This window comes from Lampris incognitus, chromosome 15 (genome assembly GCF_029633865.1).
Source record: "Lampris incognitus isolate fLamInc1 chromosome 15, fLamInc1.hap2, whole genome shotgun sequence".
In the NCBI taxonomy this organism is placed as follows: domain Eukaryota; kingdom Metazoa; phylum Chordata; class Actinopteri; order Lampriformes; family Lampridae; genus Lampris; species Lampris incognitus.
The window spans coordinates 48,862,218-48,888,181 of record NC_079225.1 but is presented as its reverse complement, the minus strand read 5'-3'; the positions used below and the strand labels follow the sequence as shown (position 1 = coordinate 48,888,181).

The 25,964-nt window shown below is 44.5% G+C and overlaps 1 protein-coding gene across 1 annotated transcript in view; it reads left to right on the top strand.

Moving 5' to 3' along the window:
• Nucleotides 1-25,964, top strand: part of cep170bb (centrosomal protein 170Bb) — a 66,119-nt gene that overhangs the window by 38,336 nt on the left and 1,819 nt on the right. Inside the window, exons 12-17 of the mRNA XM_056294248.1 lie at nt 5,356-5,569; nt 19,214-19,355; nt 24,233-24,370; nt 24,572-24,660; nt 24,747-24,840; nt 24,921-24,972. Coding sequence (XP_056150223.1) covers nt 5,356-5,569; nt 19,214-19,355; nt 24,233-24,370; nt 24,572-24,660; nt 24,747-24,840; nt 24,921-24,972 — 729 coding nt within the window. The remainder of the gene's footprint in view (nt 1-5,355; nt 5,570-19,213; nt 19,356-24,232; nt 24,371-24,571; nt 24,661-24,746; nt 24,841-24,920; nt 24,973-25,964) is intronic.

Sequence of the window (25,964 nt, the reverse complement as noted above, 5' to 3'; positions counted from 1 at the left end):
AGCTCAGGAACATGTAGCCTGCCTTCTGTCATGAATTCTCTGATCACCTCCATCAATTCAAAAAACCTCTTAAGGACACTGCCCCTGCTCAACCAGTGCCCTTCTGTGAAATACAACACATCTCCATATGTTGCATCTATTCCCTCCAGAAACACACAGACCTGACGGGGTTGTAAACCTCTTGATCTGCTGTAATTAATGCATTTCACCTCAACAGTCATAACACTGTCAAATTTCAAGCATTTGCTGCAGAGCGCCTGCTGGTGAATGATGCGGTGCAATGCAATTGCAGGAGCTACATTCTCTTCCTCCAGCTTTCTTTGAATCAGTGCTACAACCCCATTTTGTCTTCCTGTCATTGATGGGGCACCATCAGTGGTGATTCCAGCCAATTTATTCTAGGGTAGACCAGCACCTGAAATATACACTCACTGGCCACTTTATTAGGTACACCTTTCTAGTACCGGGTTGGACCCCCTTTTGCCTTCAGAACTGCCTTAATCCTTCGTGGCATAGATTCAACAAGGTACTGGAAACATTCCTCAGAGAGTTTGGTCCATATTGACATGATAGCATCAAGCAGTTGCTGCAGATTTGTCGGCTGCACATCCATGAGGCGAATCTCCCGGTCCACCACATCCCAAAGGTGCTCTATTGGATTGAGATCTGGTGACTGTGGAGGCCATTTGAGTACAGTGAACTCATTGTCATGTTCAAGAAACCAGTCTGAGATGATTCGAGCTTTATGACATGGCGCGCTATCCTGCTGGAAGTAGCCATCAGAAGATGGGAACACTGTGGTCATAAAGGGATGGACATGGTCAGCAACAATACTCAGGTAGGCTGTGGCGTTGACACGATGCTCAATTGGTACTAAGGGGCCCAAAGTGTGCCAAGAAAATATCCCCCACACCATTACACCACCACCACCAGCCTGAACCGTTGATACAAGGTAGGATGGATCCATGCTTTCATGTTGTTGACGCCAATTTCTGACCCTACCATCCGAATGTCGCAGCAGAAATCGAGACTCGTCAGACCAGGCAACGTTTTTCCAATCTTCTATTGTCCAATTTTGGTGAGCCTGTGCGAATTGTAGCCTCAGTTTCCTGTTCTTAGCTGACAGGAGTGGCACCCGGTGTGGTCTTCTGCTGCTGTAGCCCATCTGCCTCAAGGTTCGACGTGTTGTGCGTTCAGAGATGCTCTTCTGCATACCTCGGTTGTAATGAGTGGTTATTTGAGTTACTGTTGCCTTTCTATCAGCTCGAACCAGTCTGGCCATTCTCCTCTGACCTCTGGCATCAACAAGGCATTTTCGCCCACAGAACTGCCGCTCACTGGATATTTTCTCTTTTTCGGACCATTCTCTGTAAACCCTGGAGATGGTTGTGCGTGAAAATCCCAGTAGATCAGCAGTTTCTGAAATACTCAGACCAGCCCGTCTGGCACCAACAACCATGCCACATTCAAAGTCACTTAAATCACCTTTCTTCCCCATTCTGATGCTCGGTTTGAACTGCAGCAGATCGTCTTGACCATGTCTACATGTCTAAATGCATTGAGTTGCTGCCATGTGATTGGCTGATTAGAAATTTGCGTTAACGAGCAGTTGGACGGGTGTGCCTAATAAAGTGCCCAGTGAGTGTATCTTTGGCTGTAGTCTTTCCCTGCACTGGATATAAAGTTAGCAGTTCTTCTGTTAACTCAAAACAGTCATTGCTACCCCTTACAAATATAGCGAGCTGAGCATTGTCCTTTACATCTGTGCTTTCATCAAGTGCCAAAGAATAGTGCGTGAAATTATTTGCTTTAGTACACAACTGTCTGTAAATGTCCCCTGGCAACTTGCTGGTCCATTCTGCCATTGCATCTGGGCTGAGACTGACATTTCTGAATAAAGATCCTTCTCCTGGCAAACGATATTCACTACCTGCAGCATGCAGTCTCAGAAACTGTTCCACCGTAATTATCTTGCCAGCTTTCACTATTGCCTCGTGTACCACATAGCTAGCTTACCACATATAGCTAGCTTACCACATGGCTAGCTTACCACATGGCTAGCTTGGACAGCTGCATCATAGTCTTGTTTGGTTTTGTGAAACAAGTTCTGCTGACAGGACAGACATTTTGAAAGTGTGCTGCCTTTCTCTCCCTCTCCTCGCTTTTGAACCGACCATGCTGCTCTGCATGTTTAGTAGTGTAACGTCGCTTCAGACTGAAATCTTCAGGACGGCCACTTTTTCCTTGCTAATTAGACAGATCACAGACACATTAAATTCAGTGAGGTCGTGGTTGCAGGTCCATTTCTCTTGGAACGGTGGGTGCTCCTGCTCAACTTTTCTTTTGGCTTCTGAAAATTAAGTTTTTAAAAAAACATCTGCAAGGTGACAACAGTTTACGTTAGCAAGCCCACATGATATTCCACAGTGGGCTAGCCTGCTGGCTTTATGTACTCGCGTTGCCTGGCTACAGTGAATGTGTGTGTGTGTGTGTGTGTGTGTGTGTGTGTGTGTGTGTGTGTGTGTGTGTGTGTGTGTGTAAACCGATGAGCCGCTGAAGACCATAGGGCAGTACCATCAGTCCGGCACCAGGCTTAGTGTCTTTAATGTTCTTTGTTCAAAAGCCTGGTTGTTGCTTGGTGGAAGAAGCTGTTCCGGAGCCTTCTGGTCCGGGCTTTGAGGCTATAGTACCGCTTGCCTGACGGTAGCAGCTGGAACAGTCCAGAGTTGGGGTGGCTGGGGTCGGTCAGCTCATCAGGAGCAGTTAGGGTTCAGGTGTCTTGCTCAGAGATAAGTATTAATGTGCTGTCCACACATTGTGTATACTGACTTGTCTTAAGGGTCATTTATGAGCCACCTTCATTAAACCTCAAATTAAAGCAACTTCATTTAATTGTAAACCCCAAATCTATTTTGCACAAAGAAACAAGCTGTCATTCATCACAAACTGTGTGACTACTTGGGTTTTCCCTCTGCACAGTTTAGAAAGACTGCATTTAATCACTGGACACCCCTCGTCTTTATAGGGTCACACATGATCCAACATGTCTTCAGGTCAAACATGACCCAGACATGTCTTAGGGTCACACATGACATGTCTGGGTCATGTTTGACCCTCAGACATGTCTTAAGGTCAAACATGACCCTAAGAGGTCAAACATGACCCCAACGTGTCTTAGGGTCAAACATGACCCAGACATGTCTTAGGGTCAAACATGACCCCAAGACAATCTTAGTACCCTAGTGGTGTACAGCTTTCATGGAAATATGAACAACAACCATGTTTCACTGTTTCTAATGTTGGGGTCACTGTAGGAAAAGTGATCCCGTTCCAGGTTGAAAAAAGATCATGTCGAGTCTCTGCTGTTAAATACTGGTATGGGTCATTTTGACCCGGAAGACACCAGAAGGATTAAATCATCCAGATGTTCATTCTAACTGGACTGCTATTACCAGAGGAACTATCACAGAAGGTTGAATCAGTTCATGTGGACACAATGTTTATGGACAGAAACGTTTCATCACCATCTAAGTGACCTCTTCAGTCTCACCTGACTGCAGGTGTCCCCACCCTTATAACAATACAGTGGCTGCAGGTACCCCACCCTTATAAACAATACAGTGACTGCAGGTGTCCCCACCCTTATAAACAATACAGTGACTGCAGGTGTCCCCACCTTATAAACAATACAGTGACTGCAGGTGTCCCCACCCTTATAAACAATACAGTGGTATAACGACCCAAACCAACCACCAGTTTCATATGCACATATGTGTGTGACCATTAACTAGAGCTACAATGACCATGTAGACAAAGGACTGGGGAATGTTGTAATCACAGCATTGTAAGATGATGACAGATTCAGGAACTATGTCAGCCATACATAATACTGCTGATATGCAGCTGATATGCAGTAGATAATTTGCTGCAAGTTTTACCTTCCAGACTTATAAAAACTGTAGATATGGCAGACTGGTTCTGGGTCAGAATTCCAGACTTATAATAACTGTAGATATGGCAGACTGGTTCTGGGTCAGAATTCCAGACTTATAATAACTGTAGATATGGCAGACTGGTTCTGGGTAAGAATTCCAGACTTATAATAACTGTAGATATGGCAGACTGGTTCTGGGTCAGAATTCCAGACTTATAATAACTGTAGATATGGCAGACTGGTTCTGGATCAGAATTCCAGACTTATAATAACTGTAGATATGGCAGACTGGTTCTGGGTCAGAATTCCAGACTTATAATAACTGTAGATATGGCAGACTGGTTCTGGGTAAGAATTCCAGACTTATAATAACTGTAGATATGGCAGACTGGTTCTGGGTCAGAATTCCATACTTATAATAACTGTAGATATGGCAGACTGGTTCTGGGTAAGAATTCCAGACTTATAATAACTGTAGATATGGCAGACTGGTTCTGGGTCAGAATTCCAGACTTATAATAACTGTAGATATGACAGACTGGTTCTGGGTCAGAATTCCATACTTATAATAACTGTAGATATGACAGACTGGTTCTGGGTCAGAATTCCAGACTTACAATAACTGTAGATATGGCAGACTGGTTCCTGGGTCAGAATTCCAGACTTATAAAAACTGTAGCTATGGCAGACTGGTTCTGGGTCAGAATTCCAGGTGTTTTGATAATTACAGGACTTCCTCCTGAAAAACTCATTGTGCTCAACGTTTGATTAATGCATCAAGTCAACCTGTCAGTCAACCTGTCAGTCAACCAGCAGGAGAACAGAACTCTGTGAGGAGGAGTGGGCCCAGTTGCTGTCACCATAAAAACCATTCTGGTCTCCATCCTGAATCATTCCTTAAAATTAGTATACAAATAAATCATCATCCTGTTATGTTAATTGCAGATGGGTGTATGCTGTATATAATCATACTGCAGTTCTACAGTTTAGGGCAGGGATAGGCAACATGGTCCAGAAAGGTCCAGTGTTGGAGCAGGTCTTTGTTCCAACCAAGCAGTTACACACCTGATTCTATAGATCAACCAATAGTCTTTGCTAAGGACCTTGATTTGTAGACACAGGTGTGTAACTGCTTGGTTGGAACAAAGACCTGCACCCACACCGGACCTTTCTGGACCATGTTGCCTATCCCTGGTTTAGGGAGTTGTTCCTTATCTGATGTGGGGGTGTAAGGACAGGATGTTGTGTTGCTGTAAAGTCCCCTGAAATACATGTGTAATTTGATATTGGGCCATACAAAGAAAATTGACATGACCACATGCAACAGAAGTTTGAGAAGTGGGACAACTACAAAATTTTACCAAATAATTCCCATCCAATCAAGTGTTTGATTCCTCCAACCTCTTCCTCAGGCTCCCGACGGAGGCAAAAAGGGTCCGATTACTCCTCTTCCTCTGAGGAGGAGTACGAGACCAAATGCTCCTCCCACACCTCCACCTCCACCCAGACCCCCCGTGGCCAGAGGACTGCTGCCAGTCGCTCCAAATCCGTTTCTGTGGAAACAGAGGAGGACGAGGCCCAGAGTGAGGTGGACCCCTACCAGAACTGGACCACACACAGCGCTGAGATTGCCAAGTAAGCCCGAACCCTTCACCCATATGAACAACACGTGTTTCAGAACTAACCTTGACATAAGTGTGATGTGTATGTCTTAGATAAATAGCGTAGAGCGTTCAAGATCAAAACTTGAACTTTCAGTTTCGAATTTTTGTTTTTCAATTACAATTTTTTTTTCAAATTAGCAAAACTATTGGCCTGGATTTAGCTCCATAGAGTTCAGGCGTCGGTGAAGTTGGTCGGTTCCAAGTTCGTCTGGCCTGGCCTCCGCAAGGACGTCAAGGGGTGGGCAGCTGCATGTGTGGCGTGCCAGCGCACTAAGGTCCACCAGCACACTAAGTCGCCCCTCGAACCGTTTCCGATCCCGGCCAGACGTCTCGACCACGTGCATGTGGACCTGGTGGGCCCTCTACCTTCTTCACAGGGTTTTACGCACCTGCTCACAATGGTAGATCGGACCACCAGGTGGCCAGAGGCTGTCCCTCTGTCCTCCACAACATCCTCGGATGTTGCATGCATGTTTCTTTCCTCCTGGGTCGCTCGATTGGGCACTCCGTCAGATATCACCTCAGACAGGGGCCCCCAGTTCGTGTCAGAGCTCTGGTCGGCACTTGCGCGACCCTTGGGTGTGCAGGTACACCGCACTACCGCGTACCACCCTCAGGCTAACGGTTTGTGTGAACGTTTTCACCGGTCGCTCAAGTTATGGTAATATACCATAACTTCAGGGATACACCATTAGTTCAGTGATATACGATTACTTCAGTAGTGATATACCATTACTTCAGTGATATACCATTACTTCAGTAATATACCATTACTTCAGTAATATACCATTACTTCAGTGATATACCATTAATTCAGTGATATACCATTAGTTCAGTGATACACCATTAGTTCAGTGATATACCATTACTTCAGTAATATACCATTAGTTCAGTAATATACCATTAGTTCAGTGATATACCATTACTTCAGTAATATACCATTAGTTCAGTGATATACCATTACTTCAGCAATATACCATTACTTCAGTGATATACCATTAGTTCAGTGATACACCATTAGTTCAGTGATATACCATTACTTCAGTGATACACCATTAGTTCAGTGATATACCATTACTTCAGTAATATACCATTAGTTCAGTAATATACCATTAGTTCAGTGATATACCATTACTTCAGTAATATACCATTAGTTCAGTGATATACCATTACTTCAGCAATATACCATTAGTTCAGTGATACACCATTAGTTCAGTGATATACCATTACTTCAGTGATATACCATTAGTTCAGTAATATACCATTAGTTCAGTAATATACCATTAGTTCAGTGATACACCATTACTTCAGTAATATACCATTAGTTCAGTGATATACCATTAGTTCGGTGATACACCATTAGTTCAGTGATATACCATTACTTCAGTAATATACCATTAGTTCAGTGATATACCATTAGTTCAGTGATACACCATTAGTTCAGTGATATACCATTACTTCAGTGATATACCATTACTTCAGTAATATACCATTAGTTCAGTAATATACCATTAGTTCAGTGATACACCATTAGTTCAGTGATATACCATTAGTTCAGTAATATACCATTAGTTCAGTAATATACCATTACTTCAGTGATATACCATTACTTCAGTATATATACCATTAGTTCAGTAATATACCATTACTTCAGTGATATACCATTACTTCAGTGATATACCATTACTTCAGTGATATACCATTAGTTCAGTAATATACCATTAGTTCAGTGATATATCATTACTTCAGTAATATACCATTAGTTCAGTAATATACCATTAGTTCAGTAATATACCATTGGTTCAGTGATATACCATTACTTCAGTAATATATCATTAGTTCAGTGATATACCATTACTTCAGTAATATACCATTAGTTCAGTGATATACGATTACTTCAGTAGTGATATACCATTACTTCAGTAATATACCATTAGTTCAGTAATATACCATTAGTTCAGTGATATACCATTACTTCAGTGATATACCATTACTTCAGTAATATACCATTAGTTCAGTAATATACCATTACTTCAGTGATATACCATTACTTCAGTAATATACCATTAGTTCAGTAAATACCATTAGTTCAGTGATATATCATTACTTCAGTAATATACCATTAGTTCAGTAATATACCATTAATTCAGTAATATACCATTAGTTCAGTAATATACCATTACTTCAGTAATATACCATTAGTTCAGTGATATACCATTGCTTCAGTAATATACCATTAGTTCAGTGATATACGATTACTTCAGTAGTGATATACCATTACTTCAGTAATATACCATTAGTTCAGTGATATACCATTACTTCAGTGATATACCATTAGTTCAGTGCAATGGGGTCTCAAAAATCATCATCAGTAATGGTACAAATTTAACCACACTTTCTACTCTTCCCTCCCACTCCATGACATGTCTCACAATAACATGCATTCACCTCCAAATGGTAGATGGACTGTATTTTACATAGCGCTTTTCTAGTCTGCCCACCACTCAAAGAGTTTGTACAATGTATGCCTCACATTCACGCACACCTTCAGGCACACATTCATACACTGATGAAGCCACTGAAACTCACCCACAGGTGAGTCGGTATGAAGTTGTGTCTTCATGAGATGCTTGTGGCCTCTCCTGCTGGCATACAACCGACTGAATGTCAGTGTTTGTTCATCCAGTCTGCATGAGCTGGACCAGAGTATCACCTGTCAGCCTGTTTCTCTTTTGACTTGATGTGCTTCACTCTTGAGAAGCGGCTCTGCAGATGTAAGTGCTCCCAACATGCTGCCATGGAGAGTGCAAAACCCCTGAGGAGTGGAAAGCAGGACTCGATAGCAGTCTCCAAAATGAAATTCCTCTCTCTGCACTTTGCTTGAAAGAAGGGGTCTGACTGTAGTTCCCAAAGTTCAAGCTGCAACTCTGGGGGTTGCTCACTGACAGCAGCAGAGAGGGGGTCAGTAATAACGCAGTTCATGGGTGCATGGCGTGGAAATCTTGAAAGCATTCCTTGAACTGCTGCTGCAGTGTTTCCATATTTGCTCTGTACTTGGCACATGTTCTCTCACACTCGGGGACATCTTTGCACATCTCTTGGCGGGTGGGAAAGTGTGCCACATCTTCACAAGCGGGAAAGTGTGCCACGTTCGGATGGTCAGACGAAAAGCCTTTTTGAGCCGTTCAAAGAAGGTTGAATCAGGTCATCTGGACACAACGTTTATCAACAGAAACTTTTCATCCTCATCTAAGTGACGTCTTCAGTCTCAACTGACCCCACCCTTATAAACAATACAGTGGCATAACGACCTGAACCAACCACCAGTTTTATATGCAAATATGGGTGTGACCGTTAACTAGAGTCTCGATGACCATGTGTATTATTCACAGAGGACTGGGGAATAGTTCCAATCACAGCATTGTAAGATGGTGACAGATGTACTCTTAGCCCCCCCTCAGTTCAGGGATGGTTGTTCCCTCTTCATTCAAACCAGTGTTCCTCCCAATCAAGGATGTGCACATCCTCATCCCTGAAAGAGTGGCTACTGGTCTGTAGATGGTGTAGACCATGGGTCTCAAACTCGCGGCCCCCTACTTGACATCAAAGTTTAGTGTTAGTGCGGCCCGCGCTTGCCCTGGGCTTTTATTTTTCACTTATGAGCAACCATAGCGCAGGCTCATGACAGCTTCCGGTGTCGCGTTTGTTGTCAAGTCATGGTGCGTTCCTGTTATGTTGGAAGGTGTAAATTGGAACGACTCGGATTTCAGACTCCCAGTTGAAATGTCCAACTCGGAGCTCAGAAAGTCCGACTTCCGAGCACAACTTGAACGCACCATAATGGGCAGCGCGAATTAGCAGCAACGGTTGAAACTTGGTTGAAACTTGATTCCGGAGCGACACCAAGTGGAAGGAAAATATATCCTGTCAGCAGGCCCCAGTTATGTCTTTCTCAAAACCTGCCGGGAGAGAAAAGTTGGTGACGAGCACAGACAATTTCAGGAAAAGTGGGAGACGGCATATTTTTTTGTTGAGCACAGAGGAAGCAGCCCGACGTGTCTTACATGCACCGAGAAAGCGACGGGGCACAAGGAATACAACATCAGACGTCATTACTCGACTAGACATGCTGATGATGAGTATACAAAATACCAGGGAGATGAGAGAGAGAAACGGGTCGCCAATCTTAAAACATGTTTCCTGAAGCGACAAGATTTCTTCAAGAAAGCTAGCAAAGATAATGATGCAGCAGTCGAAGCTAGCTAGCTACGTGGTGAGTGAGATGATTGCTGCTAAGTCGGGAAAGCCATTCAAAGAAGGGGAGTTTGTTAACAAGTGCATGCTACAGGCTGCAAGTATAGTCTGCCCGGAAAAGAAGGGTCAGTTTAGCAACATCGGCCTTTCAGCCAACACAGTGGCAGAGCGCATTCTGACCTGTCAGGTAACATATATGATCAACTGCGTGAGAAAGCCAAACGTTTCTGTGCCTACTCAGTCGCTCTTGATGAGGGCACAGACATCATTGACACTGCGCAGCTCGCAGTCTATGTCCGTGGTGTTGACGACAGTTTTGAAGTGATGGAGGAGTTGCTCACAGTGATTCCAATGCATGGCCAGACCACCTCTCAGGAGATATTCCGCCAGCTGTGTGATGCCATTGTGGATGCGGGTTTGCCATGGAAGAGGTTTGCTGGAATAACAACCGACGAAGCGCCATCAATGACAGGGAGGAGAAATGGAGTGGTGGCATTTGTTCAAAATAAAAACTGGAAGAGGAGGGTGTGGAGGAGGCCATTGCTCTGCACTGCATTATCCATCAGCAGGCCCTTTGCAGCAAATGCCTGAAGTTTGACAATGTGATGTCTGTCGTTGTGAAATGCATCAACCATATCAGATCCAGGGGTTTAAAGCACCGGGAGTTCCGTGCCTTTTTGGAGGAAATAGAGTCAGCATATGAGGATGTCCTCTACTTCACTGAGGTACGTTGGCTCAGCAGGGGAAACGTCTTGAAGAGGTTTTTTGAGTTGAGAGCAGAAGTGAAAGCCTTCATGGAGAAGGCTGGACTGGCTGTTCCTGTGCTAAGTGATCCCAAATGGCTCATGGACTTAGCTTTCCTTGTTGACATCACACATGAGCTGAATGTACTGAACAAGAAATTACAAAACCAGGGGCAGCTTGTCAGTGGTGCCTATGACAACGTGAGATCATTCTCCACAAAACTTGTGTTATGGAAAGCCCAGCTCTCTCAGACAAACCTCTGCCATTTCCCAGCATGCAAGGCACTCATGGATGCAGGCACACCATTCGGTGGTGAGAAGTATGCTGATGCCATTGTGAAGCTACCGGAGCAATTTGATCACAGGTTTGCAGAGTTCAAGACACACAGAGCCACTTTTCAAATTTTTGCTGACCCCTTCTCCTTTGATGTGCAAGATGCCCCTCCTGTGCTTCAAATGGAGCTCAATGAGCGTATTTGATAGCTTGTTTGTTTTTGTTGTTTTGTTTTGTTTTTTTTAGCTTATTAGCTTATTAGTATTCTATCTTGTCATAACAGAACCTGGTGTCCCCTTTTTGTCTCACACTGTTCGTTTTTGTTCCTGCACTTGTACTGTTACCTGTCTTGTTTTGATCACCTGTATATATAAATAAAAAATAAATAAAAAAAGATTGAGAACATTGGATCGGTTGTACTTTTTTTTGTGGAATACTTGCGGCCCAGCCTCACCCAAACTCTACCTCCAGCGGCCCCCAGGTAAGTTGAGTTTGAGACCCCTGGTGTAGACTGTGGAGTCCTGGTCTGTAGATGGTGTAGACTGTGGAGTCCTGGTCTGTAGATGGTGTAGACTGTGGAGTCCTGGTCTGACGCGTTAGCTCTCCTGTGTTGTACCATCCTCTTGGCCAGCGTCTGGTTGGATTCCCCAATGTACAAGTCACGGCAGTTCAACTGGGGATATCAAACGTTGTGTCGAGATGAACTGATTCAACTTTCTTTGATTTTCTTACCTGGATTATTGAGCATGCATCAAGACTTTTTGAACAGGGCTAATTTACGCTAAAATGCGTTCATGTGTGCATAGAGATTCAACACCGCTTGGCCTCTTCCCTGCAACTGCATATGAAGGTGATTAAGATGTGAGGTAATATCCACAAGGAAGGCCATGTGGCAGAGAAAACCTGTATCCCTGAGTTCACTGCAGCAAGCAGTAAACAGGACATCCTGCAGTAAGCAGGACGTGTATCACATTGAATGCTGTCCTCCAAGAACACTGGGATTTCAGTGTGCACTGCAAAAAACCTCTCCAAGCCCTTCCTGCGGCTCGTCCATCTGATCTCAGTGTGCATCTTTAAATCCCCTCAAGCGGCACTCACTTCACCCAAAAAGGCTACAATCCTGCTATGATTGAGAGACCAGTTCCCCACTCGAATGAGATCAGTAACCTTGGTAACTAAATCCATGACATGGCTGGAGTTCATTGTCTTGGCACAGAGGGCCTCCTGTAAGATGAAGATGAATTATGATTTAACCTATGATAAACATTCTCACAAAGAAAACCCACATTCATAACATGTGTGAATAGTTAGCCAGCATTAATGTTACCCACCTGACGTATGATGCAGTGCAATATTGGACAGTCAATGCTGCTCTGTTGGAGGAGCCCAGTGAATCCAGTGTGTCTTCCTCACATTGATGGTGCACCATCGGTAACAACAGCAGAAAGCTTGTCAAGGTCCCCATGCTCACTTACAACACGTTTAACGGCGTTGAAAACATCCCTTCCCTTGGTGGGGTCATGCCAGTTTCAGTAACTCCTCGTGCACTTCCCATGAACTGCCAATGGCTGTTGTGTAAATGAGAAGCTGGCTACATCCATCACATCTGTACTCTCATCCAACGCTCAGGGGAGGTACCTGCAGTCACGCTTGACTTATTTTAGTTTTCCCTCCACATGATTTTGAACGTTAAAAATTCCTCGTATCACTGTGCGATGGGACAGAGACCGTTTCAAAGTTCTTAGCCATGTTATCATCTCCAAAAGCTTCAGCCATCTCTACTGCACATAGCTTCACTGTGTCGCCATCTGACAAGGGCGTCTTTGCTTCAGCAAGCTCGAAGGAAACAGCAGAGGACACCTTGAGAGAGGACTGCTGTGTAGACGGGGCGTTGGTAAGAAGGCTCTGCTGTCGCTGTATTTGTCCTTCGAGGTCAGCGATGATAGCAGCTCTGGCTCCTCCGGTATACATGACATATTTATCTTTGTGCGTCGTATTGTGGTGGAGACTCAAGTTGAAATCCTTCACAGCTGATTGTGTTTCCAGGCACACTAAACACACAGGTTTGAATTCCATTCTGTTCCCATCTAGCCTTGAAGACACAGTTCTCTGGGTCAAGTTTTCTTTTTGCTGCTCATGTCTCTCCTCGTCACCTGTTGTTGTGGAAGAGGCCCGCCAAGTCAAAGATGAGACCATGTGCATCAGTTGCTTGGCTACAGGCCTCTTTTGTTTCGAGGAAGAGCCCTCTATCAGTGGACAGTATAATTACAGTTGGGATCCGGCTCAAATGTGGTCAAATGGCCCGCTTGCTTCCAACGCCTGTGAAACCAACATTTCAACAATTTATTGATATTTGGAAATTGACCCACAGGCCATACTGAGTGAGGATGGGGGCCGAATGTGGCCCATGGGCTGCCAGCTGTCCATGTCTGACATGCAGCATAGACAAGCAGCAGTGCCCTCTGCAGACCTCTATAGAGAGAGAATGTCTGATATGCTTTCAACTGGGCGAGTAGAAGAGCTTCATTGGAAATCTCATCAACAGTTGTGCGAGCACGGAGATAGAGCCCGTAAACTGCTCGCACACCAGCTATGAAAGTCTGCAGAGGTAGGACTCACAGCAGAGATTAAAACTCCCGGTGGAATAACAACCGACCAAAGGGACATTAATGATTAGGGATGACGATACTGGATTTTGCCGATACTCATTTTGGCCAATTGCTGATTCCGGTACCCATATACGCACGTATGTCTTTCCACATAATGCAGAGAACATGAAGCTTCTCTGGTAGTGGACTGAACTGAAGCTGCTACACTGACCACGGAAGCCATGTGCACCAGTGTGGGCATCACGCTACTGGTCTCAACTTTTATGCGGCTGGTATATTTTTTTTCTCACGTGCGGTTACGTGGCCCTCCAACAGGTAAAAACTACATAGAACTGTGTAAAAATGAGTACAATCCGTTTAGAAATGATTGAAACAAATACTGCATCATTGTACCAGAAGCAATGGCATATTTGGTGTGGTCCCCGAAGGTATGATGGTCTCTGTTGCACAGGCGGATACCATAGCCTTTCCCTCTCTGTTGGCCCAGTGTCTTATTTTACGACTTGGAAGGCCACTGCACCCCAATCACACAGGCAATGGGGTGGAGAAGTTATGTCACGCTGAAAGCTGGAAAAACTGAAATGCTCAGACACAGGATCTACTGAGAGATTCCACAAGGTGTGGCGGCCATTTACTTACTGGATTTCTTATTTACTTTGACCTGGAATCTATTTACTTGGAGCTGGGATTTCTTATTTACTTGGAGCTGGGATTTCTTATTTACTTGGAGCTGGGATTTCTTATTTACTTGGAGCTGGGATTTCTTATTTACTTGGAGCTGGGATTTCTTATTTACTTGGACCTGGGATTTCTTATTTATTTGGACCTGGGGTTTCTTATTTACTTTGACCTGGGATTTCTTATTTACCTGGAGCTGGGATTTCTTATTTACTTGGAGCTGGGATTTCTTATTTACTTGGAGCTGGGATTTCTTATTTACATGGAGCTGGGATTTCTTATTTACTTGGAGCTGGGATTTCTTATTTACATGGAGCTGGGATTTCTTATTTACTTGGAGCTGGGATTTCTTATTTACCTGGAGCTGGGATTTCTTATTTACTTGGACCTGGGATTTCTTATTTACTTGGAGCTGGGATTTCTTATTTACTTGGACCTGGGATTTCTTATTTACTTGGAGCTGGGATTTCTTATTTACATGGAGCTGGGATTTCTTATTTACTTGGAGCTGGGATTTCTTATTTACTTGGAGCTGAGATTTCTTATTTACTTGGAGCTGGGATTTCTTATTTACATGGAGCTGGGATTTCTTATTTACTTGGAGCTGGGATTTCTTATTTACATGGAGCTGGGATTTCTTATTTACATGGAGCTGGGATTTCTTATTTACTTGGAGCTGGGATTTCTTATTTACCTGGAGCTGGGATTTCTTATTTACTTGGACCTGGGATTTCTTATTTACTTGGAGCTGGGATTTCTTATTTACTTGGAGCTGGGATTTCTTATTTACTTTGACCTGGAATCTATTTACTTGGAGCTGGGATTTCTTATTTACTTGGAGCTGGGATTTCTTATTTACATGGAGCTGGGATTTCTTATTTACATGGAGCTGGGATTTCTTAATTACTTGGATTTGGGATTTCTTATTTACTTGGAGCTGGGATTTCTTATTTACATGGAGCTGGGATTTCTTATTTACATGGAGCTGGGACTTCTTATTTACTTGGATTTGGGATTTCTTATTTACTTGGAGCTGGGATTTCTTATTTACATGGAGCTGGGACTTCTTATTTACTTGGATTTGGGATTTCTTATTTACATGGAGCTGGGATTTCTTATTTACATGGAGCTGGGATTTCTTATTTACATGGAGCTGGGATTTCTTATTTACTTGGATTAGGGATTTCTTATTTACTTGGAGCTGGGATTTCTTATTTACATGGAGCTGGGATTTCTTATTTACATGGAGCTGAGATTTCTTATTTACTTGGAGCTGGGATTTCTTATTTACTTGGAGCTGAGATTTTTTATTTACTTGGAGCTGGGATTTCTTATTTACTTGGACCTGGGATTTCTTATTTACTTGGAGCTGAGATTTTTTATTTACTTGGAGCTGGGATTTCTTATTTACTTGGACCTGGGATTTCCTCCTACATATCTGGAGCCAATGCAAGTCAATGAATAACCTGGAAACAACCCCATGTCCTCTCTGTGTCCCCCGTTGTTTCTTTCATGGATTTCTTTCCTTTTTTTGATGGTTTGTTTATTTTTTTTAAAAATCTGGAGGGGTGAAGGGTGGGTGGGGAAGTTGTTGTGGAGTCTGTCATGTGACTATTATGGTGGCCCAGAAGTACAATGCACAACGACAAACAGGTAATCACAACAAATCAAAAACACAATGGCAAATAGGGAATCACAACGAAAAAACACAAAACATAATGACAAGTTTCAGATCAGATTAACAAAAGAGAAAACACAACGCAAACCAGAAAACACAAAGACATTAACTCCTACCTGAAAACGTGGCGGCCTATCGACAAGGATCGGAGCTAATTGGACGTATTTCACACTTGAAATATAAAGTGATTTCAGTGATACACTGAGACAGACGTATAATAATAATAATAATAATAATAATAACAGCAATAATAATAACAGTACTAATAATAATAATAATGATAACAAAATAATAATAATAACAAAATAATAATGATAATGATAACAAAATAATAATAATAATAATGATAACAGTACTAATGATAATAATAATAATAACAACAACAATAATAACAGTACTACTAATAATAATAAAACAAAACAAAAAGCGCTCCGTAGATAACCAAGCCGCAACGTTCAGAAGAGAGCGCCACCTCCCTGAAACACCGCAACCTGAAAATGAAGCTCCACCCATCCACACCCGAAAAGTCAAACAAAAAGCAAAGCGTCGAGCCCAAGAACAGATGAAACAAAAATGGGAAGGGAAACAAATGCACGGGCAATACCCAAAAAGAGTAGGTGAGGAAGATGTAGACCAACATATTGTTGCGAATTCGAGGGGCAACCACAGGAACTGCCGCAGCCAGGACGTGAACCCGTACTTCCTGCACCACGGAAGACATTGCTGACCGCTCGACTAAAGAATCCAACTTGTTAGCCAAGGGCCAACGTGTCTACTTATTCATGTACGTTACACTACCCCCCTCCTTCGGGAAGCGCATCCGATGGAGGGAACCGCCACAGCCTGGACGCGAACTCGGATCTCCCGCACCACGGGCGACATCGTTAACCAGTTGACTAAAGGGTCCAACCCGTTACGGGTCTACTTATCCATGCACGTTACAATATGACCAACCAATGGCTCAAAACAGCTGGGCTGAAATCCCAAACAGAGGACTTTATCATCGCTGCCCAAGACCAGGCCATCAAGACCAGTTACTACCGGAGCAGAGCCCTCCAAGATGGCACAGACCCAGCGTGCAGGATATGTGCTCAATTCCAGGAAACCAGTGACCATATGGGGGCAGGGTGCCCTGAGCTGGCCAGAACTGAATACCTACAAATACACAACAAGGCCGCCACATACCTGCACTGGAACATCTGCAAAGAATTCAACACCAACACAAAAGACAAATGGCACGAGCACGAGCCCCAAACAGGAACAGAAAAAGACCACATCACACTCTCATGGGACATGCCAGTACAGACAGATCATGAGATAAAGGCCAACAGACCAGACATCGTCATCAAGAACAAAACAGAAAAAAGCTTCCTACTCATCGACATGTCCATCCCGACTGAAAGGAGCACCTCAGTAAAAGTACCTGAAAAACTGTCCAAATATAAAGACCTTGAAATCCAGACTGAACGAATGTTGAGAATGAAAACCACAACAATACCAGTAGTGATAGGAACCCTGGGACTTGTAAAAACCACAACAGTACCAGTAGTAATAGGAGCCCTGGGACTTGTAAAAACCACAACAGTACCAGTAGTGATAGTAGCCCTGGGACTTGTAAAAACACAACAATACCAGTAGTGATAGTAGCCCTGGGACTTGTAAAAACCACAACAATGCCAGTAGTGATAGGAGCTCTGGGACTTGTAAAAACACAACAATACCAGTAGTGACAGGAGCCCTGGGACTTGTAAAAACCACAACAATACCAGTAGTGATAGGAGCCCTGGGACTTGTAAAAACACAACAATACCAGTAGTGACAGGAGCCCTAGGACTTGTAAAAACCACAACAATACCAGTAGTGATAGGAGCCCTGGGACTTGTAAAAACCACAACAATACCAGTAGTGATAGGAGCCCTGGGACTTGTAAAAACCACAACAGTACCAGTAGTGATAGGAGCCCTGGGACGTGTAAAAACCACAACAGTACCGCTGGTGATAGGAGCCGAGGGACTTGTAAAAACCACAACAGTACCAGTAGTGATGGGAGCCCTGGGACGTGTAAAAACCAAAACAGTACCAGTAGTGATAGGAGCCGAGGGACTTGTAAAAACCACAACAATACCAGTAGTGACAGGAGCCCTAGGACTTGTAAAAACCAAAACAGTACCAGTAGTGATAGTAGCCCTGGGAATTGTAAAACCACAACAATACCAGTAGTGACAGGAGCCCTGGGACTTGTAAAAACCAAAACAGTACCAGTAGTGATAGGAGCCCTGGGACTTGTAAAACCACAACAGTACCAGTAGTGACAGGAGCCCTGGGACTTGTAAAAACCACAACAGTACCAGTAGTGATAGGAGCCCTGGGACTTGTATAAACCACAACAGTACCAGTAGTGATAGGAGCCCTGGGACTTGTAAAACCACAACAGTACCAGTAGTGACAGGAGCCCTGGGACTTGTAAAAACACAACAATACCAGTAGTGACAGGAGCCCTGGGACTTGTAAAAACCACAACAATACCAGTAGTGACAGGAGCCCTGGGACTTGTAAAAACCACAACAGTACCAGTAGTGATAGGAGCCCTGGGACTTGTAAAAAAAGGGATGGAGAAATACACCCAACGGATCCCGCTGGGTAACATCAGAATACAAGAAGTACAGAAGATGGCACTACTTGGAACATCTCATATCCTAAGAGAGGCAGTATCCGTCAAACAGACGTGTACCTCATTCTAACCCGAGGCCTGAGGAATGGACCTGCCATCTTATTATGGTGTATTATGGCATGAAGTTAAAGGACATTTCTATAGTAATAATAATAATACTAATATTTCATACATTTTGTGCAGCTCAAAGAACCTTATATTATATTATATTATATATATAATATCATATTTTACTATATATTATATTATGTTATTATATTATATTGTATTATTATATTATTTTGTGTTATTATGTTATATTATATTATATTATATTATGTTATATTAGAAACATGTCAATATATGACAACTATCACACACAAAGTAACACAATAAGGAATTCTAAAAGTGATACTGGTACACACACACACACACACACACACACACACACACACACACACACACACACACACACACACACACACACACACACACACACACACACACACACACACACACATAGCCGTGTACACACCTTGTACACGTCCCTCACATCAAACCCAACCCCTCCTCCTCCTCCTCCTCCTCCATTCACTGTGTTAATATATTTTATAAACTCATTGTATCGTGTAAATCGTACCAAGTGTGTACTAGATGTATTGTCAAGTCGTTGCTGTGTTGTGTGTATTGATAAAAAGAACTGATGGACGATGTTTATCTGTGGAGCAGACTCAGTCAGGACCTGGCCAAGGACCTGGCCATCCTGGCCCAGGAGATCCACGACGTGGCAGGAGATGGAGACATGGCTACCAGCACCTCCCCTAGCTCTATGCCCAATACACCAGCCTCCCCCATCTCTGCCCGGGAGGAGGTACACACACACACACACACACACACACACACACACACAAACTCTCTCTCTCTCTCTGTCACACACACACACATTATTGTGGTGGTAAGATAAGTGAAAATCATGCAGTATTAAAGTGAATGTGTGTGTGTGTGTGTGTGTGTAATGTGAAACAGGGAGACGACTTCATGTGTTCAGTTGTCGTCTGTCAGACAGTGTTTTTATTCTAGTTGTGTAACTCATCAGGGATTTAGTTTCATCACATCACTTCCTGGTTCCAGGTTGATTGACAGAGACAGAATCTGGATTCTCATAACCGTGTTTCTGCTCTCCTGTACAGACGCCATCTTCATACTGTGGGGGGTGTCTCCCATCTCAGGTGTCTACCTCCAACTCACCCTCCACCCACCCCCCACCCCCGATCCTAACACTTCATCTTCCTGGAGTTGGATTGAGATCACTGTCACCCTGTTTTGACCATCATGGGCTGGTGCTCCTGAAACCTGGAACCTCTCTGACCTGTAACGTCACAACAACCTGGTTCCCAGCCTGCACATCTGGCTTTGTTATGGTTCCTCTTACTTGTTGGTCTGGAACCAGACACCTGTGACATCAGGGTTGGGGGTTCCTCTTACTTGTTGGTCTGGAACCAGAAACCTGTGACATCAGGGCCAGAGTTCCTCTTACTTGTTGGTCTGGAACCAGAAACCTGTGACATCAGGGCCGGGAGTTCCTCGACTTGTTGGTCTGGAACCAGACACCTTTGACATCAGGGCCAGGGTTCCTCGACTTGTTGGTCTGGAACCAGAAACCTGTGACATCAGGGCCAGGGTTCCTCTTACTTGTTGGTCTGGAACCAGAAACCTGTGACATCAGGGCCGGGGGTTCCTCGACTTGTTGGTCTGGAACCAGACACCTGTGACATCAGGGCCAGGGTTCCTCTTACTTGTTGGTCTGGAACCAGACACCTGTGACATCAGGGCCAGGGTTCCTCTTACTTGTTGGTCTGGAACCAGAAACCTGTGACATCAGGGCCGGGGGTTCCTCGACTTGTTGGTCTGGAACCAGAAACCTGTGACATCGGGGCCAGGGTTCCTCTTACTTGTTGGTCTGGAACCAGACACCTGTGACATCAGGGCCAGGGGTTCCTCTTACTTGTTGGTCTGGAACCAGACACCTGTGACATCAGGGCCAGGGTTCCTCTTACTTGTTGGTCTGGAACCAGAAACCTGTGACATCAGGGCCGGGGGTTCCTCGACTTGTTGGTCTGGAACCAGAAACCTGTGACATCGGGGCCAGGGTTCCTCGACTTGTTGGTCTGGAACCAGAAACCTGTGACATCAGGGCCAGGGTTCCTCTTACTTGTTGGTCTGGAACCAGACACCTGTGACATCAGGGCCAGGGTTCCTCTTACTTGTTGGTCTGGAACCAGACACCTGTGACATCGGGGCCAGGGTTCCTCTTACTTGTTGGTCTGGAACCAGACACCTGTGACATCGGGGCCAGGGTTCCTCTTACTTGTTGGTCTGGAACCAGACACCTGTGACATCAGGGCCAGGGTTCCTCTTACTTGTTGGTCTGGAACCAGACACCTGTGACATCAGGGCCAGGGTTCCTCTTACTTGTTGGTCTGGAACCAGACACCTGTGACATCAGGGCCAGGGTTCCTCTTACTTGTTGGTCTGGAACCAGAAACCTGTGACATCAGGGCCGGGGGTTCCTCGACTTGTTGGTCTGGAACCAGACACCTGTGACATCGGGGCCAGGGTTCCTCTTACTTGTTGGTCTGGAACCAGACACCTGTGACATCAAGGCCAGGGTTCCTCTTACTTGTTGGTCTGGAACCAGACACCTGTGACATCAGGGCCAGGGTTCCTCTTACTTGTTGGTCTGGAACCAGAAACCTGTGACATCAGGGCCGGGGGTTCCTCGACTTGTTGGTCTGGAACCAGAAACCTGTGACATCGGGGCCAGGGTTCCTCGACTTGTTGGTCTGGAACCAGAAACCTGTGACATCAGGGCCAGGGTTCCTCTTACTTGTTGGTCTGGAACCAGACACCTGTGACATCAGGGCCAGGGTTCCTCTTACTTGTTGGTCTGGAACCAGACACCTGTGACATCGGGGCCAGGGTTCCTCTTACTTGTTGGTCTGGAACCAGACACCTGTGACATCAGGGCCAGGGTTCCTCTTACTTGTTGGTCTGGAACCAGAAACCTGTGACATCAGGGTTGGGGGTTCCTCTTACTTGTTGGTCTGGAACCAGAAACCTGTGACATCAGGGCCAGGGTTCCTCTTACTTGTTGGTCTGGAACCAGACACCTGTGACATCAGGGCCAGGGTTCCTCTTACTTGTTGGTCTGGAGCAGAAACCTGTGACATCAGGGCCGGGGGTTCCTCTTACTTGTTGGTCTGGAACCAGACACCTGTGACATCGGGGCCAGGGTTCCTCTTACTTGTTGGTCTGGAACCAGACACCTGTGACATCAAGGCCAGGGTTCATCTTACTTGTTGGTCTGGAACCAGACACCTGTGACATCAGGGCCAGGGTTCCTCTTACTTGTTGGTCTGGAACCAGAAACCTGTGACATCAGGGCCGGGGGTTCCTCGACTTGTTGGTCTGGAACCAGAAACCTGTGACATCGGGGCCAGGGTTCCTCGACTTGTTGGTCTGGAACCAGAAACCTGTGACATCAGGGCCAGGGTTCCTCTTACTTGTTGGTCTGGAACCAGACACCTGTGACATCAGGGCCAGGGTTCCTCTTACTTGTTGGTCTGGAACCAGACACCTGTGACATCGGGGCCAGGGTTCCTCTTACTTGTTGGTCTGGAACCAGACACCTGTGACATCAGGGCCAGGGTTCCTCTTACTTGTTGGTCTGGAACCAGAAACCTGTGACATCAGGATTGGGGGTTCCTCTTACTTGTTGGTCTGGAACCAGAAACCTGTGACATCAGGGCCAGGGTTCCTCTTACTTGTTGGTCTGGAACCAGACACCTGTGACATCAGGGCCAGGGTTCCTCTTACTTGTTGGTCTGGAACCAGACACCTGTGACATCAGGGCCGGGGGTGATGGGGGTTATAATGTCTCCACTAAAAGACCAGTTTATAATCCAGTGATGTATGATCACCCGACTAATGTCTTGAGTAGACACCACGGTGTCAACAACATGACCCACCACTCCACAGTTATCTAGCTGTTGCTGATGCGGGAGAAGAAGAAGAAGAAGAAGACATGATCCTCACTCCTCACATAAGTGGATGCTGCCTGCTCTTCCACTCCTCACATAAGGTTTTCTTATTGCGTGATGATGCTGGTCGCGTGGCTTGGGTCCTGGACTGCTCCGTTGGCATGTGGACACTGCTTGGCATCCTGTGCATCATGTTCTTCATAAATGTTATGTCCATTATAATTCTGTTATCCTCTTTCAACGTTGTATTATGTAAACTGCGTGAACCCAACATCCATTGCACGCTGTCCGTCTTGGGAGAGAGATCCTCCTCTGTTGCTCTTCCTGAGGGTTCTTCCTGTTGTTTCTCCCTGTTAAAGGGTTTTTAGGGAGTTGTTCCTTATCTGATGAGAGGGTCTAAGGACAGGATGTTGTGTTGCTGTTTGGCCCACTGAGGCACATTTGTAATTTGTGATATTGGGCTACACAAATAAAATTGATTTGATTTGATTTAGTACAACACATGGCCTCAGTCTAGCCATTACAGTTTTAACAAATAACTGACCCTCCTTGGTAAGATGATAAGATCATCAAAATGAGAATGTTCTAGGATAACACCTGCCTCCTAACCTGTTCACCCTACCCCGGCCCTGCTTACTGTGAGTTGGAGGCACTATCGCAGTACTTGACATTGTTTCCAATAGTTGAGTTTCTCTGAAAACCACGTTCACATGGACTGTTTAGTTAATGGTTCATTTTTTCACATGGTACTTTTTTCTTTTTTCTTTTTTGCCCCTTTTTCTCCCAATTGTATCCGGCCAATTACCCCACTCTTCCAAGCTGTCCCGGTCGCTGCTCCACCCCTCTGCTGATCCAGGGAGGGCTGCAGACTACCACTAGCCTCCTCCGACATATGTGCAGTCGCCAGCCGCTTCTTTTCACTTGACAGTGAGGAGTTTCACCAGGGGGACGTAGCACGTGGGAGGATCACGCTGTACCCCCCCCCCAGTTCCCCCTCCCCCCTGAACAGGCGCCCCAACCGACCAGAGGAGGCGCTAGTGCAGCAACCAGGACACATACCCACATCCGGCTTCCTACCTGCTGACACGGCCAATTGTGTCTATAGGGACGCCCGACCAAGCCGGAGGTAACACGGGGGATTCGAACCGGCGATCCCCATGTTGATAGGCAACGGAATAGACTGTTATGCTACCCAGACGCCCCTCATGGTAAATTTTTATATTTGTACTGTACAAACAACATGCGGTTAACAGCACCATCTGGTTACGGAGTCATTAGATTCTCAGACTGGTGGAAAAGTGAGCCGGTTCGTAACAAGATTCTCTGGTTCCTCGGCCAAGCACTGGCCCCATGTTGGTCAGAAAGGGGTGTGTGTCTTTAAAACCAGTAGATCCTGGACCATCAGTGAACTGGTTGTACTGGTATTGGGCCAGTTCAGGGAGCCATTCTAACTGTTGATTCCTCTGCACCTCGTCCACTCACCCCCCCCCCCACCATGTTGGTTTTGCGTTGAATCCCAGCAGAACTAAAATTCACTGCATTCAGTTTACTCTCACTGCATGTTGATGTGCATGCATCCACACAGCACAGCGCTCACTGGTGTGACGCATATTCTCCATTCCCTCTGACCAGTCTCGTGGTCTGAGTACCTTGCTAACTGCTAACCGTCCTCCATCTGGACCATGTTCTAACTCTGTTCTCCTTCCAGCTGGTCCAACATATCCCAGAGGCCAGCTTAAACTACCAGAAGGTTCCACCAGGTTCCACTGCTGGTTTGGACCTGGACACAAACATGAATGAGCCGCAGCCCGGTTCTAAGCAGCGCCGTCCATGGAACCGTGAAGAGGTCACTATCTCTTGCACTTCTTCTGCCCTCAGTTTGACTGTAAACAATATGAACTGAAGTTACAGAAAGAGGAACTGGTGCAGTTAGTTTTGGCATGCTGGGATGTGGCACTGTGACAGTGCTGATGATGATGATGATGATGTCAATAATGATGTCATGATTCGGGCCCTGGGCCTAATCTCCTAGATCTGTTCCTTTCAGGTGATTCTGGACAACCTGATGCTGAATCCTGTCTCTCAGCTCTCACAGGCCATCCGTGAAAACACAGAACAGCTGGCCGAAAAAATGAAGTAAGCAATCAAAACGACAAAACATTCATCAGGTCATCAGTATGCTCACACTAGAATATGTAATATGACCCCGCTTGTGTCATCAGGGTTCTGTTTCACAACAAGGCTGAGTTGTGGGAGGAGATTGAGGCCAAGATCAATGCCGAGAATGAGGTCCCCATTCTGAAGACCTCCAATAAGGTTGGACTTTATTTCGTCTTTCTATCTGAGGATCTGAAACGTCATCATTAAAACCATCTCTCCGGCTTTCTGTTTCACAGGAGATCAGCTCCATCCTGAAAGAACTCAGGAGAGTCCAGAGGCAACTTGAAGGTGAATCAAGTTTTACAGGATATATGTGAGAGTGCAGATTGCCACCACACCTCTTAGCAGACCATGAGATGAACCATGTAACTAACCATGAGATAAACTATGAAACAAACATACTCAAAGGAGGGCAGGTAGAACTTTTCAGGGGCATCAAACAGCAACAGAACCAATCAGCTGGTCAAGTTTTTAAATGTTTTTAAATGGAGAAATATAACTTATTTACTTTGTTCTCATCAGTACCACTCAGTAACTCCTACTGATATTTTCTAGTCACATTATGATACTTACTAGTCATATTATGATATTTGCTAGTCACATTATGATAATTACTAGTCACATTATGATACTTACTGGTCACATTACGATACTTACTAGTCATATTATGATATTTACTAATCACATTAGTCACATTACCATACTTACTAGTCATATTATGATATTTACTAGTCATGTTATGATACTTACTGGTCACATTACGATACTTACTAGTCATGTTATGATATTTACTAGTCATGTTATGATACTTACTGGTCACGTTACGATACTTACTAGTGACATTATAATATGTACTAGTCACATTATGATACTTACTAGTCATATTATGATACTTACTAGTCACATTATGATACTTACTAGTCACATTATGATATTTACTAATCACATTAGTCACATTACCATACTTACTAGTCATATTATGATATTTACTAGTCATGTTATGATACTTACTGGTCACATTACGATACTTACTAGTGACATTATAATATGTGCTAGTCACATTATGATACTTACTAGTCATATTATGATACTTACTAGTCACATTATGATACTTACTAGTCACATTATGATACTTACTAGTCATATTTACTAGTCATATTATGATACTTATTAGTCATATTATGATACTTACTAGCCACATTATGATACTTACTAGTCACATTATAATACTTACTAGTCATATTATATTTACTAGTCACATTATGATATTTACCGGTCAT